This window comes from Cervus elaphus, chromosome 1, assembly GCF_910594005.1.
Source record: "Cervus elaphus chromosome 1, mCerEla1.1, whole genome shotgun sequence".
NCBI lineage: Eukaryota > Metazoa > Chordata > Mammalia > Artiodactyla > Cervidae > Cervus > Cervus elaphus.
The window spans coordinates 72,426,460-72,448,305 of record NC_057815.1 but is presented as its reverse complement, the minus strand read 5'-3'; the positions used below and the strand labels follow the sequence as shown (position 1 = coordinate 72,448,305).

Below are 21,846 nucleotides of genomic sequence, written 5' to 3'. Positions count from 1 at the left end.
TTTCATGGCTGCAGTCACCATCCACAATGATTTTAGAGCCCAAGAAGAGGAAATCTGTCACAGTTTCCACCTTTTTCCCTTCAATTTGTCATGAAGTGCTAGGACCAGATGCCATGATCTTAGTTTTTTCAATATTTAGTTTTAAGCCGGCTTTTCCACTCTACTCCTTCACCCTCATCAAGAAGTTTTTAGTTCCTCTTTACTTTCTGCCATTAGAGTGTCATCATCTGCATATCTGAGGTTGTCGATATTTCTCCCAGCAATCTTTATTCCAGCTTGTAACTCATCCAGCCCAGCATTTTTCATGATGTGCTCTGCATATAAGTTAAACAAACAGGGTGACAATAAATAGCCTTGTCGTACTCCTTTCTCAATCTAGAGATCAAACTGCCAAGATTCACTGGATGAAAAAGAAAGCAAGGGAACTAAAGAAAACCATCTACCTCTGTTTCATTGACTATGCTGAAGCCTTTGACTTGTGGATCATAAGACAGTGTGGAAAACTCTTAAAGAAATGGGAATACCAGACCATCTTACATCTCCTGAAAAACCTATATGCTGGTCAAGAAGCAACAGTTAGAACCTTGTAGGGAAGAATTGACTGGTCAATTTTGTTGGTCCCTTAAAATTGGTTTCATTGATTCTCTCCACCATTTCACTTTGGGTTTCATTTGCTCTTCTTTTCCTAGTTCCTTTAGTTGTACAGATAGGTTGCTGATTTGAGAACTTTGTTTTTTTATCTAGGCATTTATAGCTATAAATTTCTCCCTTAGGACTTCTTTCACTGTGTAACTTAAGTTTTGGTATATTGTGATTTTGTTTTCATTCATCTCTATGTATTTTCTAGTTTCCCTTGTGATTTCTTCTTTGATCTATTGGTTGTTTAAGAATGTTTTACTTAATTTCCACAAATTCATGAATTTCCTAGATTGTATTCTGCTGTTGATTTCTAATTTTATCCCATTGTGACTGGAGAAGATACTCTGAATGATATCTTTTACAATCTATTGAGACTGAACTTACAGCTTAACACACATTCTATCCTGGAAAATATCCCATGTGTACTCAAGACATGTGTATGTTGCTGATATTGAGTAGAGTGTTCTGTATGTCTTAAACAATTGGTTTATTGTGTTAAGTTCTCTATTCCCTTATTTAAATACTGTCTGGTTGTTCTATAGAATATTGTGAGTAGGTACTGAAGTCTCTTAACTATTTCTGTAGTACTGTCTCTTTCTCCCCTCAATTCCCATAGTTTTTGCTTCATTTATTTTGGTGGTCTGAAATTAGGTGCAAAAATATTTATAACTGCTTTACCGCTGTATTGAAACTTTAATTATATGTTTATTAATAAAATGCCCTCTTTGATTTAATTAAAATTATCTTACTACTTCTACAGAAATAAAAATCAAGGTGAGATTTCAGGACAACTTTAAAAAACAAACTGTTACATTTTATATTTATTTATCGATGTGAATTCAAATTGTGCAAAAAATAAAAGGACACTAATGCTAATTTCAAAGTTTTTGCACTCAACAAAATGTCTCACTGTTATATAATGCATTATGGATTCTAGCACCAGTAAATCATATAAACAAAGTCATACTACAGAATATCATTTTTAACCTGTTTTATATTTGGGATGGATTGTTTATTAGAGAAAAAAAGAATGTCACTGCTAAAAAAGTAAATGAAAACAGTATTCTATGGCTAAACCATGGTACCTTCTAGGGTAGAGAAACACAAAATACAGATCTTAAGTAGGGAATGTCAAATAAGCTAAGGGAAAAATTGACAGACTATACTAATTTTCAGAATTGTCAGGCAAAATTTTTTGCCATTATATAACCTACATATATCTAATGGCATCAATTGTGAGTCATATCCAGTGTCATTCACACGGGTTGGAGAGAGCCAACTGTACATACTTCTTCCTAATGGTACATTCAATGATACCAGGTTACTAGCTTGAAACGGGTGATAATAGGAATTTGTATTTCATGAAAATCTGCAAACAAAATAAATTGGGGTTTTTCTTTTTTTTAAAACCATACTCCACCCTGACCGACAGACCAGGTGTTAAATATTTACCAGTACAACACTGGAAATATCACACTTCTGAAGGTATTTTGATAACAAAGGTCATTTAACTAGCTCCATGATGCTTTAAAACAGAAACATTTTTCAAATAAACAAAGGCAGAATAAAATTTAAAATAAAAATCTGTTTCCAAGAAAGCTATATGTTTAAAAATAAAGGAGAGGAAACAACTACATGTTGACACAGTCCATTTCATCTGAAATTTATATAGTCCTTTCTTTAGGAAAAAAATGCATCTTCATATATGTGCTATGGTACAGGGCCTGTCTCTTATAGAGGTTTCTAAATTTCTCAATAATTTGAGGTCAAACAAAATAAGCTCCTTCCTTCTGTGACTGATCAGCTTTTAATATATAAAGAAAGTAAGTCTATAGTACCAGGATTTTCTCTTTTATGCTCAATCTCTGTTTAAAGATTATAAAGATTTAAAGTAAAACAAGTGAAATGCTGCTATTGATGTTAGGGAAAATCCATTATATAGAGTATAATGCATTTTTATAAAGAAAAGTATACCTTATACCATGACAACTATAGCAAATCAAGCAACAATGAAATTAATATTAAATGTTAGAATATCAAAATAGATAAAACACTTAAGAGTATTTAGAAACTCAAACTTACAAATTTAGCCTGACATTTATCATAATCTATTCTGCATCAATTAGATACCAACTCATTTTCTCAGTCCTCCTATATGTTCCTTTACCAGATCTCTCCAGCTGCTTCCTCAGACTGGGCCTGCCACACTGAGGCTGGAATCATACGAAAGTCTTGAGCCTGAGAAGCTCCTTTAGTACTTGAGGGATATTCCTTTTATCTGTCCCTCACATCTGTGCTCCAGTTTACTCTGACTTTTATCCATTGCCTTAAAAATCACTACAAATCCACCATGTTACAGTCCTTATGCTAGGCCCTGTAAATATAATGGTAGACAAGATCAACATATCCATGACATTCATGGAGGGCAGTCTGCTGGGAAAGACATGCATTGAACAAATAATCTCATTAAAAAAAAAAATTATAAATGCTAGGAAAGAAAAGTGTATGACTCCATGAATATGTTAACCAGGAGACGATCCTCCTCTGTATGCTCTGGAAAAGCTTCCCTGAGAAAATAAAATTTAACTCAAGACCTGAAGAATGGTTCAAGGCATAAGAAACAGTACTTTCCAGCTGCAAACATGTTGGTTTCACCTTTGTTGGTAGTTTTATTTCCACTTTTGCTGTCTCCTAGCATTTTTCTCCTAATTTTTTTTCCATGATTTTTTTATTTTTACGTTTTACAATGTTGTGTTGGTTTCTGCCATACAACAATGTAAATCACACCTAAGTATACATATGTCCCCTCCCTCCTAATCCTCTCATATATCCCTCACCCCATCCCACCCCTCTAGCTTGTCACAGAGCACCAATTTGAGCTCCTTGTGTTATAAGAAACTTCCCATTAGCTATCTATTTTACATATTCTCTTAATATTATTGTATCTAGCTACTAATGCTGATCCTTTTTAATCCCCATAATAGTATCAGCTAATGTTTACTGAGCTTATACTACTCAGAAGATATCATTCTAAGCAATTTAAATAAATGAACTCATTTAACCCTCACAATGATCATAGGAGACAGGTTGTACTTCATATCACAGATGAGGAATCTGAGGTAGAGCCACAGTAAGCTACTTGTAGGAAATTACATAGCTACTGGTACTAGTCCTTGCATGACCATCATGTCCCTCGTAACTTATCACTCTTACAGGTGCCTCAAGGCACCAAGCTACATTAGCAACATTATTGGGCAAAGAATACAAAGCTTCCTATATCCTCTGAACTGCTATCATCTTCAGCTAGAAAGAATCATGCTTATTGTCTCCAGTTTTCAGAAATTAGGAATAAAAGACTGACCAAGGTAGCCTATACTAAAACATCTTCAAGAGCAAGAAAAATGGCTTTAGAACAAGTAGTACTTTCTTACAAAAAATTATTCACCCAGAATATGAAATAATGAAAAATGGGAAAGGAGAAAGAATTATAATTTGTTTAATTCTTTCTGTATCTCCCAAGGCTTCCCTGGTGGCTCAGTCAGTAAAGAGTCTCTCTGCAGTGCAGGAGACCCAGGTTCAATCCCTGGGTCAGGAAGATCCCCTGGAGAAGGAAATGGCAACCCACTCCAGCATTCTTGCCTGGAGACTTCCATGGACAGAGGAGCCTGGTGAGCTACAGTGCACAGGGTCACAAAGAGTAACTCCCAAGGAAGAGAAAAAGTGAAAGTCGCTCAGCTGTGTACGACTCTTTGTGACCCTATGGGTAGCCTTTCTCTTCTCCAGGGGATCTTCCTAACTCAGGGATTGAACCCAGGTCTCCCGCATTGCAGGCAGATGCTTTACCAGCTGAGCCACAAGGGAAGCCCAAGAATACTGAAATGGGGAGCCTATCCCTTCTCCAGCGGATCTTCCTGACCCAGGAATTGAACCAGGGTCCCCTGAATTGCAAGCGGGTTCTTTAGCAACTGAGCACCAGGGAAGCCCTAAGGAAGAGAAAAATGTGAGCAATTCTTTGTTCTTTTAATTCAAACTCATAAATATTTGCACAATTAATATGTAGTGAATAGGCTATGATAAAGAAGAAATTCCCAAGATCAATTATTTTCTTTAAGTAAGCATCTTTTAAATATCAAAGAAAAGGAAATAATTATTAAATGATCAAGGCCTCACTCAAAACTACATGTAGATTTTTTTTAAAGCTCTTATTATGATCAAGAGTTTCATTTGTAAATTTATCATCAAAGGTGATGTGAAAAACAGTAATTAAGTGGGTGATTGATACAGGTGAATGTATGACTCATAGTTTGCAAAGGAATATGATTTTGGAGAAAAGGCTCAGAAAGAAACACAGCAAATAATGGATTCTGGAAGAATGAAGACCTTTCCTGTCCAAGGACTGTCAGCAGTTCTTTATTACTTGAAGATTAAGGGAATAGTGAATAAAGCTGTCTGCCAGACAGCAGAAAAGGTAAGAAATAACACTGTCTCTAAGTGTACCTCACCTTAAAGTTCTCAGAAATAACATTCATAAAATTAAACTTTCAATAAAAAGTAACTAGAAAACTCAACTCAAATCAGAACAATAGAAACGTAAAAACAAACCAACATTACATTTATCAGGAACTTAAACAATGAAACAGCAGGGTAGGTCAAGTTATACAATTGCCTAATTTTATTCCACTTGGTTTTTGAAAAAAGGCAGATACAATACTGAATTAGGAGGAGATTTTATGGGGTTTGTTTTTCTTTGGTTATTTCTCTACTTCACAGGTTACTGGACCGAGTAAAGTAGATTATCCTCCAAAAAAATGGGTTGGTCTCATCCAGTCACCGGAAAGCCTTAATAGAACAATCACTGCCCTCCCTGGAACAGGGAGAAGTGCTTCCAGTCAACTGTCTCTGGACTCAAACTGGAAGTCTTAAGTGAGTCTCCAGCCTGCCAGCCTACTATGGAGATTCTGAATTTACCAACCCTCTATAATCAATTGAGGCAATTCTTTAAAATCAATCAATCTCTCCTTCTCTCTCTTTTGATAGCCACATATATACTCAAGCCTCCCCAACACATCCTGTTGGTCCTATTTCTCTGGAGAATTCTCAGTAAGACAAAACGGTAGCTGAAAACTTAGCCTAAGAAAACAGGATGGGAATTGAAATTTCTACCTTTGTCTCCAGTCATTCCTAAAAAGATTAAAATTCTCAAGAAGCTATAATAGAATTTCATTTTCATATCCTAACCACATAGAATATGATATTCTTTTCCTTTTAAAACTGTTATTTGATGAAACTAACCAGCTCTGGAAAATGGTTTGCCAGGTTCTCAAAAAGTTAGGCATAGAGTTAGCATATGACCCAGCATCCACTCCAAGGCACATGCCCAAAAGAACTGAATATATGTTCACACAAAAACTTTTACATGAATGTTCATAGCAGCATTTCAGAGTAGTCTAAACATGGAAACATAAACCTTATCAATTGATGAACGATTAAAAAAAAAGTCATATCCATACAACAGAATGATTCAGGAATAAAAAGAAATAATTACTGACACACATCACAACATGGATAAATCTTGAAAACATGCTAAGTAAAAGGCAGGCAGAAAAGATCACAAAGTGCATGAATCCACTGATATGAAATGTCCAGATCAGACAAATCCATATGGACAAAAAATAGATCAGCAAGTTGTCAGGCACAAGGAGAAGGGAATCAATGGGGAGTGAATGCTAATGGGTTTGGGGTTTCCTACTGGGATAATAAGACTGTTCTTGCATTATACAGTGGTGATAATTGTATAACATTGTAAATACACTAAAAACCACTTAAATGTGAACATTAAGTGAATTGTATTTCAAGTAAAAAGTGTTAGAAAATATAAGATTAATCAACTTACCTGCCCTTTTTGTGGTGCCAAACAACGAACAACTTCATCCACCATCACTGGAATATGTAACTTAGTCATCACTTCAGAATCTCTATCTTGAGATCTGTGTAACTCCTCAACTCCAGTTTGATCTGTTTCCTCCTGGGCTTCATATTCATTATATCTTTCTGCTGTAGCATGTATTTTTTTTGGCCAGACACCCAAATTAAATATGCCAGATTCCAACCAGCATGAAAGAAAATTTTTATGGATCCTACAAAAATATGGGTATCGAAGCATTCTGTAGATCAACAAATCTAGAAAAAAATTAAAATCATGATTGTTGGATTTTTTTTTTTAACGAATGTTATAATACTTGGGGGAAAGCAAATTAGTGTGCAATATTTACCGCATGAAAAATATATAAAACTCATCATTTCAAACAAGTGACAGTGACTACCCTCCTTATATAAGGCAAAGAACCCAAGAGAACCCCAGAGACTATCTGAAAATATTTTTAATGTGGCCTGATAAGCTCTAAGACCATTAATGTTTTAACCATCAGAGATATGAATATTTATTAATCATAATTTTCTGAAATATGTTTTTTTGAATTTTAATTAAGTTTAAAGAATGGGTTCAATGCATCAAAACCGTTAATCTGAAAAAGCTATCTAGATGGCTGACGGGATTATAAATATCATTCTATTTTAGGTTCACATGTTCTTTAATTTCAAGCCCTTTTAATTGTTTTTCACATAATGCTAAATCTTAATTTTCAATTTAACTTTGAGAAACTGAAAAAAGGCTATGCATGTACAACCGAAAAGAAAAAGAGGTTATCAGTCTGTGAAAAAAACCTTATAGATTTGTCATGGATAATTTTTGACAAAATCATCTCACCATGCCCTGTATCAGTGACATATATATCATTTTAAACTATACTTTATAAACACTCCACTGAACACACTTTGACATTTCACATCCAACACTGTTTTAATTGTCTGCTCCCTGCCCCCCCAAAAAATCAAGTAAATTAACTGATACATTCTTTTTTTTCCCTCTAACTTGCTCCGTTTTATTCTGGAATGTTCAACTCTAAAATGAAGAGGAAAAAACATAATTTATGAAATATATTAACAGAATACCTTTTGAAAATATTATGCTCTTTACTCCAAATGTTGTTTGTGGTTGCAAACAACATTTTTGACATTATTACAATAAATAACAATTTAACACTACTCTTCCTTCCTCATGAATTATGAGTTGCTTAGAAGTTAGAACCACACCTTTATATCCACAAAATTAGATGCATACTAGGTGCTCAATATGTGTTTTCTTGGTGGAAAAAAAACTGGTTCGATATATTCCAGATTCTACAGAATTAATGTTTGTATCAAACCTTGCTTTAGAAATTTCACCTGTCTCCCGAACCCTACGAAAAACCACATTTTCAAAATAGCCAAGAAAGATAAATTTTGCTTAAATATGCCTTAACTTCCTTTTGCAATAGAAAATGAAGAATAATGTTGAAAAGTCAATCACATTAATAATTGTAACATAAAAATATATATTTGATATTGTATATAGTATCAATAAGATGTAACTGTGAGGATAATATGTCAACTGTACCAAAGACATAATTCACTAATTATGTTGCAAATATGACACAGAAAAACTATGCCAAAAAAGTTTGTTAAATGAGTGTTTTAATTTTAGATGTTCAGTATAACATCTGTATAACAACTATATATATATAAATGCTATATAATGTTATATAACAGTATAACAATTTTAGTTGTTCAGCAGTTAACAAATTAGCCAGATTATGAATTATGCCTTATGCTTTCCAGAAAGTTTACACAAGCCAAACTATGCTCTAACTTGGCATTTCTAACATATTTCAAAATAAATGCTAACATTTATTGAGCACTTACTAAGTACCACTTACTAGTCTAAGCACACTATATGTACTAACTCATTTAATCCTTACTCCAGCACTTAGAGGTAGGTACTATTATTATTTCCATTTTACAGAGGAGAAAACAGAGAAGTAATCTGCAAAAGGTCACACAGTTGGAGAGTCATAAAGCTAGAACTGTAACACCAGCAATCTTTCCCCAGAATTTATCTTAACCTACATGTTATAAACACAGCCAACTGGCTTTATTTAATACAGTCATGTAATTGAAAGATACTTTGATTACACTGACTATGTATTTTTAGTATGCCATGAATTATACTCATCTTTTTTAAGGAGCCAATATCCTACTGTTGGTCTACTCCACCTGGAAACACAGTATACAGTGTGGCACCCAACAGAAGACACTAAGGATGCACAGCCCTAAGTACTGGAATCTGGAGTATTTAAACAATACAACTAAAACTGATTCTATTATTCTGCCTATCCAATAAATGGTAAACAATCTAAACTGGATGTTCAGATTTTGATAATTTTTTTAACAAAACAAGCAATCGAACAAATAAAAAAGTCCATCAATTCCAATATCAGAATCAGAACCATGCAGGGAAAGCCAAGTAGGATTTAAAAAAAAGAAGTTTTCAACAGCATTGAATTTTCTTCTGCAATCAATTTCTTTGTATTTACTCAAATATATTTAAGGTACAAAGCCTTTAGAGTTTATTATGCATGAATTGGCTACTAACCTGAGTAAGCATAGAGAAAACATTTCAGTAATTAACCTTCCTCTTTGGTTGTGTTTTTTAACATGTCCCTAAAAATGGAAGGGGGCAAGCTCTAAAGGAAATCCCCTCTCTTCTGCAGCCCAATCTCCTACCAGGTAACTCAGAGCACTCCTGCATTCTGCTAAGAACCAGCCACCCTGAAAGATTTAAGATAGTTTTAGGTTCCCTCTGTTTACAGTAAAGAAGCAGGATATCAGGAAATCTAAGCTTTAGAGCCAACTCTGTGGTTTCCTAGGTAAGCCATTTAACTTTTTGCCTGCCAGCAAAATTCAGTCTAAGCGGCTGAGACCACGGAATTAGCCTGGTTACTCTTTTAAACGTGGGAACACAAAGGTGAGCGATACCTTTGAAAACTACTTCCTCAACGGTACTACCCAATTACCATCATTGCAGTCAGCTCCCCCTACAGAGAAAACTCTTTGGAAATTTAATTCCCAAGGCCAAAAAGTCGACCTGGAGGCTGGCAACCGAACGCAGAGAACGTGAAAAAGGTCCTAAAGAAGAAGAAGGAAAAAAAAAAAAAAAAATCCATTCTTTTGCGTAAGAATTACACTCGGACGAGGGAAACTGTTTAGAAACTTCTGAACTCGGTATGAATGAGTGCTGAGGAGAGTAAGCGTGAGAGCAGAGGCGCGAGTTTCCTTTGCGCTGGGCGAATCCGTCGTCCCCTGGAAGTTCCCCCACAGGCGTGGAGCGGGTTCCAAAAGAGCTCCCGGGACTCGACCACCTTCTCCTCACCTGAGGAACGAAGATTTCTCAGTTAGCCTCCAGCTCGGGCCTGCAACAACCACTACAGTCCGGGAAATTCTGAATTTGCCGCTCGCCCAGGTCCCAGCCCTGGGGGAAACTTGCGAGGACGGACAGATTGGGCCCACGTCCGCCCCAGCAACCGAGGACCGTCTGCCTTTGGTTCCGTGGCTTCCAGTCCCCAGCTGCCAAAGGGTCCCGCAGGCGCTTGGGCTTCAAAAGGTGTTCCAGGGGGTGGGGTGGGATATAAATTCCTATCATTGCCAGCTTTAAATTCACTTTTACTTTTTTATGTGTCTGATGCAACTTCAAATCTAACTTTCCATTTTCTCTTTTTCTCCACTCTTTTCAGTTTACTCTAAACCTGTGTTAAATTGCTGTGTTCTAAGTAAGAGGGCAGTTAGTTAATTTTGGTTCTTTTGCCTTCATTTCGTTACAAAATACACCAGTTTCCTATCCGTTCTATTAAACTCCTTAATGACTTGCCAATTAAAGAGAAGCCAGCTGCCAGAGTAATGACATTGATTGTAACATTAAAATGTCTCTTATTCCTTAAGAGATATGGACAATTCCTTAAGAATATGAACTTCATAATCTGAACTCTTTTAAACAGCAAGCGTGATGCAGAATTTAAATGTAAAATAAGCACTAGATTAGGTATAGAAACACCCGTGAAATTGTTTCAGCCTTATACAATGTGGCTATCAAAAAGGAAGAAAATTAAATACTTCTCCTTTAGCAATGATCAGTACAATTTTACAAGGAATTGGTAAAACATGCCTATTTTCATACTAAATTAGGACATCATATTAATATCACTTAATCTAGAAAGTATTTCAGAAACAAGTGACTCCATTCTGAATTGGCTGGGTTGTACCCTTCAAAATAAATATTTTTCTTCAGAGATTTTTTGAAAACTTCAGTTTTCTTTTCAGTAAAATAAATAGTATATACACCTCATGGGCTGTTTTGAAACTTGGAAGTGATCAGATAGTATATATAAAATTAATAAAATGCCCAGAACATCAAAGTAAAGTACCACAGAGTGAGTGCATATTTGAAATAAAATAAAAAGGCTTCTCAGTTTTACTACCAAACCCAGCACCATACAAATCACTATCTCATTAGCTAAGATCCATCTAGTACTGCCAGCAATTAGTAGCTTGATTGATGCTCTATCCAGTGCTCAGAAATAATCATATATTATGTATCATATACAATACAAAGTGCTTCTGATCTTCTTCAACATGAAATAAATGCCTATGAAGGTTTCCCCTACATTGTTCACTTATAATACTCAACATTTAGTGGTGTGCCATCCTGTATATATGGTGATGTTGAATCACTAGAACATAAGCTCCAAGAGGGCCAGGAGTTTGACTCAACTGTGTGCTATTATGTCCTTAAAATATACAATCAATAACTGCTGAATGGATACAACAATAGTAACATAAGAACAACAAAAATTCAGATCATACTATTAAAAATATCCTGAGAAACAAACGATGAATTCTCTTAGCAAACACATCTGCCATTTTTTTCCAGATATATATTCTTTTCTTTTTATAGTTACATTCTAAAATTCTAACTACAACCCAGGACTTAAAAGCCCACTGCATCCAATAATGAACTAGGCCAATAAATTTAAATAAATTTATTTTGTAATGTCATCTTAGAAAGAAATGGAAAAAACAGTCATACAACAAATAGTTTCACAGTCAGCAGGCACTAAGGGAATGGGCCTGGGGTTCCTGAGCAATGAAGCCTGGGGCCTCAAACCAAAAGTCCTGGACTTTTGGATTAATTTTGGATTAATTTAGATGAATTGACCCCAGTTCTGTCCAAATGAAAGTGGCTGGAAGGAACAGGCCCGTATAGCTTCCAGGTCGCGGGACCTGTGCCTTGGAGGCCTCATTGTTTAATAGAGAAAAGGAGAAAGTAAACACCCAAAACCCATTAATCCATACCCAAAAGGCTCCGCCTCTCCCCCTAGCAGAGGGCAAGGCCAAGCCCTGCCCGCACTCGTCTCACTCACACCCTGAACCCAGGGGCCGGGCCCGAGCCCGCGGTCTGAAGGCTTCCTGAAGATCCCAGGTGGCTGCCTCCAACCTGCAGCTGCAGCCTAACCCCGCCCACCTCGGCCAACGCCTCCGGAAACAGCCTCCGCGTTGCCACGGTGACGCGGAGTAAGGCAGCTTCTAGTTCTCCGCGCCGCTAAAACGCCTGGCGCCAAACTGCAGCGCGCCACGGCCACGTCCTGCGTGTTGACGTCACGAATACGGCAGCCAATGAAAAGAGGCGCTGAAGAAGCTAGCTAGAGTTTGAATCTCGAGGCTGAGTTGAATAACCGGGTGGCGGACAATCGAGTGAAGAGTCCCTGAAACTTTCTGGGCCTGAGGTGAGTGTAAGGCTAGAGGAGAAAACTGGTCTCGGGGACTTTTTTTGGATGACCTATCTCGCTGGAAGCGGAGAGGTCCCGCCGCCTCAGGAATAGAGGACCAACTGGGCTTGTTGACAAACACGGAAGCGTTAAGTGCGGCTTTGGTGTAGGGTTGCGGGTGGGCCTGGTTAAGGTTCCTTGAGGAGAAAGTGAAGGGAAGCAGGAACTTGAGAACGCACTAGAATGTGGCTCTGCCTGAACGAGAGTCCTCGACGGCTCAGCAGGAAGATCAGGGATCTCCTACCTGAAATTCTGAGGAAGTCGGAAATTTTAAAGGGCATCCTGGCTCTTTTCCCAGACTTTGGCAGAACACTAACTGTTCAGTACCTTAGAGTGCAAAGTTCCTTCCGGACTCCATATACAGAGTGTTTTGTTTTGAAGTATAACTAACTCTAGGCTTAACTATCCGATGAGGAGCCTTGGTTCACCAACTTGCAAGCTTTTTGTCCAGCGAGGTTCCGCTGTTAACCTGTCAAAGATCAGCTGGGAACCTTCCCCGAGCCCCAGTTGTAGCATCAAGATAAAACCTGCCAACAGTTACTAATTTGGGGTTTGCTGAGGATCAGCCTGGCTATGGAACAGATACTGGTAGATGATGCTCTGCAAATGAAAAAGCACTGAGAATCAGTTCTTCTACCATCGCTTCTTAAGTTTATGCGAGATTCGCCTTGAGGAGTGTTCATTAGGCACTCCCTTTCAGAGAAGTCAAGGCTGACAGCTGTTTATGACATTATTTGGCCAGAATTGAAAATTTGTGTTGTATAGTGTATAGGTTACTAATTTTTAACAACCAGGTAGGATGTGTTAGGCATTCTACAGGTTTCAGTTGATAGTGTTATTCTACCATGGTCAGCGCCCCCATCTTGGATTTTGGTAAGTATTTATGAACTTTGTTGCCAGAGAACATGAAATCCAAAGATTAGATACTGCTTTTTATTAACCTTCTACTATTTTGTAGGAATTGTTTGTTTCAGTACACAAAGATTATCTGCCTTTTAACGGTAGAAATTGTCTTCTCTTCTATTACTAAACAAGTATTTACAAGTACACAAAGTTCATTTTAAAAACATATCTTGTACCACTCTAAATATATCTTGAATCAATTAAGGTACACAATAAAATGACTTTTAAGCTGTCAACTCTGAAAACTAGGAGGAAAAAGATAGTCCAGATGTTAGTACTGTCCTCCCCCCATTTGAAATTTTCATTCTTCCTTGATGCTTGCAAGTTACTAGAAGCAGTGGCTCTAACACTCAAGTTATTTCCAATAAGAGGTTTAAGTAGAGACTGTACATGATAAAGTGGAAGGTAGTTCTTGGTCCTAAAAAATGTTTATGGAATCTGAATCAAATTCAAATTTGAATTTGTATTTAAGAAATAAATTATAACTGTATTACTCCACACCTTCAAGAAAATTTTTACAACACGTCTGCTCCATTTTTTGAAAGCCTTTTGTTTTGATTCCAATAAAGCATAGCTGCTAAGAATTGGATTGTAGATTTGGACCTGGATCCAAATTCTGGCTTCTCATTTAATTGCTATGTCATTTTGGAAAAACTCCTTATCCTAAAACTAAGTCTCTGTTTTTGTAAACTGGAGACAGTAATAGAGTCTACTTTATATTTTAAGGACTGAATGAGATGATGAATGTCAAATGTTTATCATAATGCCTGGCATACAGAGTGTACTCAAATGACAGCCACTATTCATTATTACTAATTATCACCATATTCACCTAATTCAAGAGTTCTCAATTAATAACATTTTCTGAAAATAGATACTTACATTATCCAACTGGCACAGAAAAATCATGAACTTCCGGTTTTGTTTCAACATTCATTTCAGGAGCCCCAGTATTAGGCCCTGAGGTTTCTGTCAGAAGTGGAAATAAATAGTTTAACTTCTTCTATCAGAAAATTTCTTAGTTATATATTTATCTCATTATGGAGAGGATGACTAAATACTTGAACTTTAGGTTCAGTCAGTCAGAGTTCAAATTTCATGTCTTGTGCTTCCAGTAATGTGACTTCAGCCAGTTAACTTAACCTCTCTGTATTACAGTTTCTCTGTATTTAAAATAGGTATGATTTTGTATCATATCTTATGATATAAAATCCTATATCACAGGGTTGTTCCAGAGATTAAATAAGTATGTAAATTGTTTAGCACATTTCTATTTGTAGAATAACAGCTCAGGAAAAAGTATTCCAAAGTTATTAAGAGAAACTTTGTGTTTAAGGTAACTTTTAATATTTTTTGTTTTGTTTTTGAGATAAAATTAACTAGACTTGTTTAAAACCCAAATAGTACAAAAGAATATAAGGAGAAAGTAAACCTGCTTGTCAAACCCACCATCAAGCAACTGTATTTTCAATTTCTTGTGTTATCTTCCTAAGAGAGCCCACACACATGCAAGTATGTATATGTCTTTTGAAAATACAAATGGTTGAATACCATATCCACTATTCTGCATTTATTTTTTGCACACATATCTTGAAAATCTTCATTAGTTCATTCATTCAGTTATTCAACAAGTATGTAAAAATTTCTAAATATATGACAAGCCCTTTTCTAGGTTCTGGAGTACAGATGAAGTTCCAGCTCTCATAGTGCTTGCATTTTATAAGGGAACTAAGCGATAAACATGTAACCAAATAATACGTATTTTCCAAGTAGTCTATATGCTAGGAAGGAAAATAAAACTGATAAGGAATTAGAGAGGCAAGGGCAGGGTGATACAGTTTGGAATGAAATCTTTAGGGAAAACCTCTATGAAGTGACGTTTGAACAAAGACCTGAATGATGAACTGAGATATTAAGATTTGTAAATACTTGAAGATAGAGCCTTCCAGGCAGAGAGAAGAGAAAGTTAGGCCAAAATGAGACTGAGGTGAACAAACACTGAGAAGGACAGTGTGACTGAACAGTAATGGAGAGGGAGGGTAACAGTAGACAGGAGTAAGGTATAGATCCTATAGGACCTGGTAAAGAGTTTGCATTTTATTCATATGCTGGAAAGTCATTGGAGCAGAACAAGATGAAGTACATCACATCATCTGATTTCTTTTGAAGACAGTATCAGTACATCCAATTGATGAATTAAGTCAAATTTATTATATATTCATATGATCTTTGACTTAACGGGCTTAAATTTTATCTAGGAAAACAGTAGCTAGATATAAGATGAGGATTTGCCTGTTCAACTTGGTTGCAACTGTTCAACTTGGTTGCCTGTTCAACTTGCAACTGTTGAAGAGAATTAGTTTTAACACCGCTTCCTTAAACATAACAGAAGAATGAGGCTCTCTATGTAAGTCATTCTCCCGATGTTAACTTTATTTAAGTGATAGTGTTTTAACCATCTTCAACAATTAACATAAAAATGATCTCATTTTCCTAATTTTGTAAAGAAATTGGGCATATTATTTAACTTTTTTTGATGCCTCAGGTTCCTCATTATGATTTCTTGTTATTGCCAACCATTTTACCCTACTATGGTATGTTGGTTCTCTTAGAGAAGTATAGTATGTGTTTGCCAAAAATGGCTATATTGCTTTTTTGAATTCCAAGTCTACTTTTATAACTTACTAATTAATTTATTCATTAATCAGATGTTTTGAGAACTTAACTATATACCAAGCACACGGCAAGAGATAAGGAGGAATATAAAGGTAGAAACATATAGTCCTATTAGCAGTTATGTTTTAGTGATACACAATAATCATAAAATTTAGATCTAGAAAAGAACATTAGTTATCAATGTAGTCCAACCCTATCATTTTATAGATTACTACTAAAGCCCCTTCATCACTCTCTTTCATACTCTACCCACTCTAGAGATACCTTTCTATTATAAAGGAAATGGTGTTGTGTTTGTCCTTAATGTTTTAGTCCCACCGGTGAAATCCCACCAGCTTGCTTTTTTGATTCTATTCAACAGATATCACTTGAAAGTAGATATGACAAAACTGAACAAAGACTGTGATACTATCTTCTGAATGATCATCTGAAAATAATTTTTGAGGTAACACATTATTGCACAGATAACAATATGTAGTCTTTTCTTTTGCCACTTAAGTAAAAATGGTCAAGGAATGTAATTTCTATGTGCCTTAGTCAGAATCAACTGGATGTCTGTCTCTTTTACTTGTCCATGTTAGAAAAAAAAAGCAGTCATCATGTTTTAATGTAGGAACAACCTCATTAATTCCTAATGACATCAGCATTTTTGAACATAATTGAGCGTAATTTTTTCATTTACTAATTCCCAATTAACTTAAAAGTCAAATCTAAGTTCTATAATCTGACATTCAAATCTTCTAGATCTGGCCCCACTTTTATCCAGCTTAATCTTTTTAATGCAGCCTTCTCCATTCCCTTTTGTTCTCTCCAGCTACAGTCAGGACTGAGCAGAGCTTAACTGAGCATCTCTTTAGATGCTATAGATAGAATTAAAATCATATAAAACTAAATGGTTAAACAAAATGAGATTTAAGCAAATTGACCACACAGCCATTTATGTCCTCTGCGCAAGCTGTTTCCTACCACAGGCTTTTGGACTTGCTGCCCTGAAGTATTCCTGCCTGGGAGCCACTTACTGTCTGTTCCAAGACCCAGAAAAATGCCTTACGCATACAAGGCACTCAGTGAATATTTATTGAATGCATAACTAGTTTTCTTTCCTGAAATCTTTTTTTTTAACCTGGTAATAACTATCCATTCTTCAGCTCTCCATTCCAGTTGTTCCTCTGGGAAGTTTTCAAACTCTATCACTCTTAGGTAGCACTGTTAACCTTTATCTGATAGCACTTATCAGAGTTACAGCTTTGCATATTTGCACCACTGTTTTATCAATGGCTCTTTCCTCACTAAGCTATACGTAATATTAATAGCAGACATTATAATGCCTTCTCTGTGCCAGGTATTTTTCTAAGTGCTAATCCTCACAGGAACTTTATAAGGTAGGTATTATTATTAGTCCCACTTTACAGATGAGGAAACTAATCCATAAGGACGTTGAGTAACTTGCCCACTGTCACAGCCAGTAAGTAGAAGACCTGGGATTTTAACAGTTAAAATTGAGTTAATTAATTAACAAGAGATACCTTCCAACCTAAGATCTGTTGAAAAAAATCACCTGATGTTTTATATGTTTTTTAACCATTTCATTTGTGTATATTTTATCTACCATTGAGGCGGCGGGGGGAAGCATTTCAATTAAAAGCAAGGCATTGTTGAGCATTTCTAAAAGCTTTTAGAAAAATCTGTGTAGAGTTTAGTTTTTGGTATCTCAAGGAATATGAGAATCTGTTTTTGTTATTCAGTTGCCAAGTCATGTCAATTCTTCGCTGCCCCATGGACTGCAGCACATCAGGCTTCCCTGTCCCTCACCATCTCCTGGAGTTTGCCCAAGTTCAAGTCCATTGAACGGTGATGCCATCCAACCATCTCATCCTCTGTGGCCTTCTTCTCCTTTCAATCTTTCCCATCTTCAGGATCTTTTCTAAAAAGTGAGCTGTTCACATCAGGTGGCCAAAGTGTTGGAACTTCAGATTCAGCATTAGTCCTTCCAAAGAGTATTCAGGGTTGATTTCCTTTAAGATTGACTGGTTTGATCTCCTTGCTGTCCAAGGGACTTTCAAGAATCTTCTCCAACACCTCAGTTTGAAAGCATCAGTTCTTCCATGCTCTGCCTTCTTTATTGTCCTGCTCTCACATCAGTACTTGACTACTGGAAAGCCCATTGTCTTGACTATGTAAAACTTTGTCAGCAAAGTGATGTCTTTACATTTTTAACATACTGTCTAGGTTTGTCATAGCTTTCCTGTCAAGAAGCAGTTATCTTCTAATTTCATGGCTGCAGTCGCCATCTGCAGTGATTTTAGAGCCCAGGAAGAAGAAATCTGTCATTGCTTTCACCTTGTCCCCATCTACTTGCCTTGAAATGATGGGACAGATGCCATCATCTTAGTTTTTTTTTTTTTTAATATTGAGTTTAAACCTCTTTTTCACTCTCCTCCTTCACCCTCATCAAGAGGCTTTTGTTTCTCTTCACTTCCCCCCATTAGAAATCTATGTAGAGGTTAGTTTTTGGTATCAAAAGGAATGTGAGATTCTACTAGCCTTTAATAGACAGAGGTCAGAAATGTTAACATCCTCTAATATTTGAGACAGTTCCAAATAAGGAAGAATTGACCTACCCAAAATGCCAGTGATAAGCTCATTGGGAAAGAATGAAAAGATGGGCCAGTTATCTTTGGGAAGAAGAGGCAGGATTGGAGGCATGTAGGGAATAGAATTGGCATTTATTGAATGCCTTAATACACTTAATGCTTTTTATCTCTTTTAGCCTTAAGAACAGCTATTAGGTATTATTTCTTTTATACAAATGAGAAACCTAGAACTCAGTGAGGTCAAGTAACTAGTCCAAGGTCAAAGAAAAGGGGTATAGGTATTTATGGAAGTTGGCTAGACAGAAGCTCAGGGTGGAGAAAGAGCAGAGTAATAATTCATCTGGGACCTAACTGTTAGAATCTAAATGACCATCCTTTCCTTTTCAGTGTTCTATTTTGGGGACTCATAGCATCCTAAAATGGGAGTGCTATGTCCAGTGTTTTCTGCTTTTAGATTGCCTTGGCCTTAATTTGAATTCCTTTCAAAAGTATATGGTTTTATGATATATGTTAGCTTTATCATTATTATTTCTTCCACTTTAGGAAACACAATATCTTCTTTTAACCCCGTCCCTCTCCATCCACACCATTTCTTTGCTTACTTGTGCAGTAGTGCTTCCTGTATTTGCTATCTGAGTCTTCTCCTATTCAGGCCTTTGTTCTACCATTGCCCCACATTGCTCTTATTTCCTTCTATGTTGCCAAATCCTGTGATGACTTTTAGTAAGTACTTAACCTATTTGGCTTAAAACTCAACATTCAGTAAACTAAGATCATGGCATCTGGTCCCATCACTTCATGGCAAATAAATGGGGAAACAATGGAAACAGTGACAAACTTTATTTTTTGAGGCTCCAAAATCACTGCAGATGGTGACTGCAGCCATGAAATTAAAAGACACTTGCTCCTTGGAAGAAAAGCTATGCCCAACCTAGACAGCATATTAAAAAGTAGAGACATTACTTTGCCAACAAAGGTCCATCTAGTCAAAGCTTTGGTTTTTCCACTAGTCATGTATGGATGTGAGAGTTGGACTATAAAGAAGACTGAGTGCCAAAGAATTGATGCTTTTGAACTGTGGTGTTGGAGAAGACTGTTGAGAGTCCTCTGGACAGCAAGGAGGTCCAACCAGTCCTGGATATTCAGGAAATCAGTCCTGAATATTCATTGGAAGAACTGATGTTGAAGCTGAAACTCCAATACTTTGGCCACCTAATGCGGAGAGCTAACTCATTTGAAAAGACCCTGATGCTAGGAAAGATTGAAGGTGGGAGGAGAAGAGGACAACAGAGGAGGAGGTGGTTGGATGGCATCACCGACTCGATGGACATGAGTTTGAGTAAGCTCCGGGAGTGATGGACATGAGTTTGAGTAGGCTCCGGGAGTTGGTGATGGACAGGGAAGCCTGGCATGCTGCAGTGCGTGGGGTCACAAAGAGTCGGACACGATTGAGCAACTGAACTGAACTGGACCTATTAGCAGTTATTTAGCACAATTGATCATTCTCTCCTCCTCGATTTAGAAGGCCCCCCTAAGTTTTAATACTGTGATAAACTTGAAAAACTGAAAAACTTCACATGGCGTTCAAACTCTGAGGACAGCCTTTACTTTCTTAACTTAGCTTTCAGCTGCCTTGAAATGTCCACCCAGATGTTGATTAATCTTCTCAGATTTCAGATATCCAGAATAAACTTCTGATCTTCACCCCAAAACCTGCTTTACCCTCAGTTATTTCTATCTCAGTTGATGGCTACTGTATTCTTCCAACACTCAGGCCAAGAACTTTGGAGTCATTCCTGAATCCTATCTTTCTCTCATTCCCCCCGTCTATCAGAAAATTCTTGTCTTTGCTTTCAGGTTATATTTACCACTCCCTGTTCTAAGTTGACTGCATCATCTCTTGTCTGCATTACTCCAGTGGCCTCAGTAGTCTCCGTTTCCTCAAGTATGTCAACAGTGAAAGTGATCAGATTGCAAACATCACATGCAAAAATATTAAATGATCCACAAATACAAAAACTTAGTAAATCTCTGAAATATTAATCAGACCCTGGGCTTCCACTTCAACTCAAACTTTATAGCTGAAAGAAAATAAAGTGAAGTCACTCAGTCATGTCCGACTCTGTGACCCCATGGACTGTAGCATACCGTGTTCCTCTGTCCATGGGATTTTCCAGACAAGAGTACTGGAGTGGGTTGCTATTTCTTTCTCCAGAGGATCTTACCGACCCCAGATTGAACCCGGGTCTCCCTCATTGTAGGCAGACTCTTTACCATCTAAGCCACCAGGGAAGTCCTAACTTTATAGCTACCTGTGATATATTATCACAGGTAGGCCACTCAAAAACCCAGCTTTGATTTTTCAGGAGAGCTCTGATACTACTTTAGTTTGGATCATGAGAATGGACAGGAAACAGTCTCTCAGAATTGTATTAAGGTACTGAAGGGATAGCTTTGGCTTACGAACTATTTTTAATAAAATTGATCTTGGCTGCAAGTCTCTTGGCACTGGAAATTGACACAACCGGCTTATCTGTACCTGTATCTCAGAGACCCATAGAGTTAAAAATAGTTCCAGGTATATGTCAGTTAGCTCGTCCAGGTAGAAGGTAATAGTGATGGTATAGTCCCCTAATTTTTTGTGTATTCAGAAATTCTAATCTCTGATTATAGATCCTAGTCTCTGCTCTAAAATCATGCATATTTTATCATCCAGTTTTTAATAATGTCTGTTGAGCTTCCCAAGTGGCACAGTGGTAAAGAATCTGCCTGCCAATGCAGAAGACACAGGAGATGCAGGTTCAGTCCCTAGGTCCGGGAGATTCCCTGGTGTGGGAAACGGAAACCCACCCCAGTATTCTTGCCTAGAAATTTCTATGGACTGAGGAGCCTGGTAGGCCACAACCCATGGGGTTGCAAAAAGTTGGACTCAGCTGAACATGCACATGCACATTTATAGTGTCTACCATGTACTAGGCACTGTTTTAGACTTGGAACGCATTGGTAAGCAAAACAGATTTTTTTAAAATGCCCTTAAGGGGCTTATAGTTTTAACTAGAATAGAGAAAGTAAACACCAAGCGTGCTAAATAGATGGAAAATATATATTCTATTAGGAGGTAGTAAGTACTTTGGGAAAAAATTGAGCAGTATAAGGGCAATTAGGAATTGGTTTGGCAGTTTTAATAAGGGTGGGCAGAATGGGCATCATTTGAGCAAGGACTTGAAAGAAGTGACAGAGTTAGTCATGTAATTATTAAGGAAAGCACTTTATGATAG

General features: G+C 36.9%; 2 protein-coding genes across 5 annotated transcripts in view; one reads left to right on the top strand and one right to left on the bottom strand.

Annotated features, from left to right (window-relative positions):
- METTL15 (methyltransferase like 15) overlaps window positions 1-12,187 on the bottom strand; it is a 202,129-nt gene extending 189,942 nt beyond the window's left edge. Inside the window, exons 1-3 of one of the 4 annotated variants that reach the window (XM_043908396.1) lie at window positions 11,923-12,081; window positions 9,170-9,946; window positions 6,533-6,819 (exon numbers count right to left, since the gene is read on the bottom strand). In XM_043908396.1, coding sequence (XP_043764331.1) covers window positions 6,533-6,802 — 270 coding nt within the window. In that variant the 5' untranslated portion in view covers window positions 6,803-6,819; window positions 9,170-9,946; window positions 11,923-12,081. The other 3 variants (XM_043908405.1, XM_043908411.1, XM_043908387.1) reach the window with 3 other exon arrangements.
- A 44-nt stretch (window positions 12,188-12,231) lies between these two features.
- KIF18A (kinesin family member 18A) overlaps window positions 12,232-21,846 on the top strand; it is a 78,850-nt gene continuing 69,235 nt past the window's right edge. Inside the window, exon 1 of the mRNA XM_043908374.1 lies at window positions 12,232-12,353. The gene's annotated coding sequence lies outside the window, so the exon portion shown is untranslated. The remainder of the gene's footprint in view (window positions 12,354-21,846) is intronic.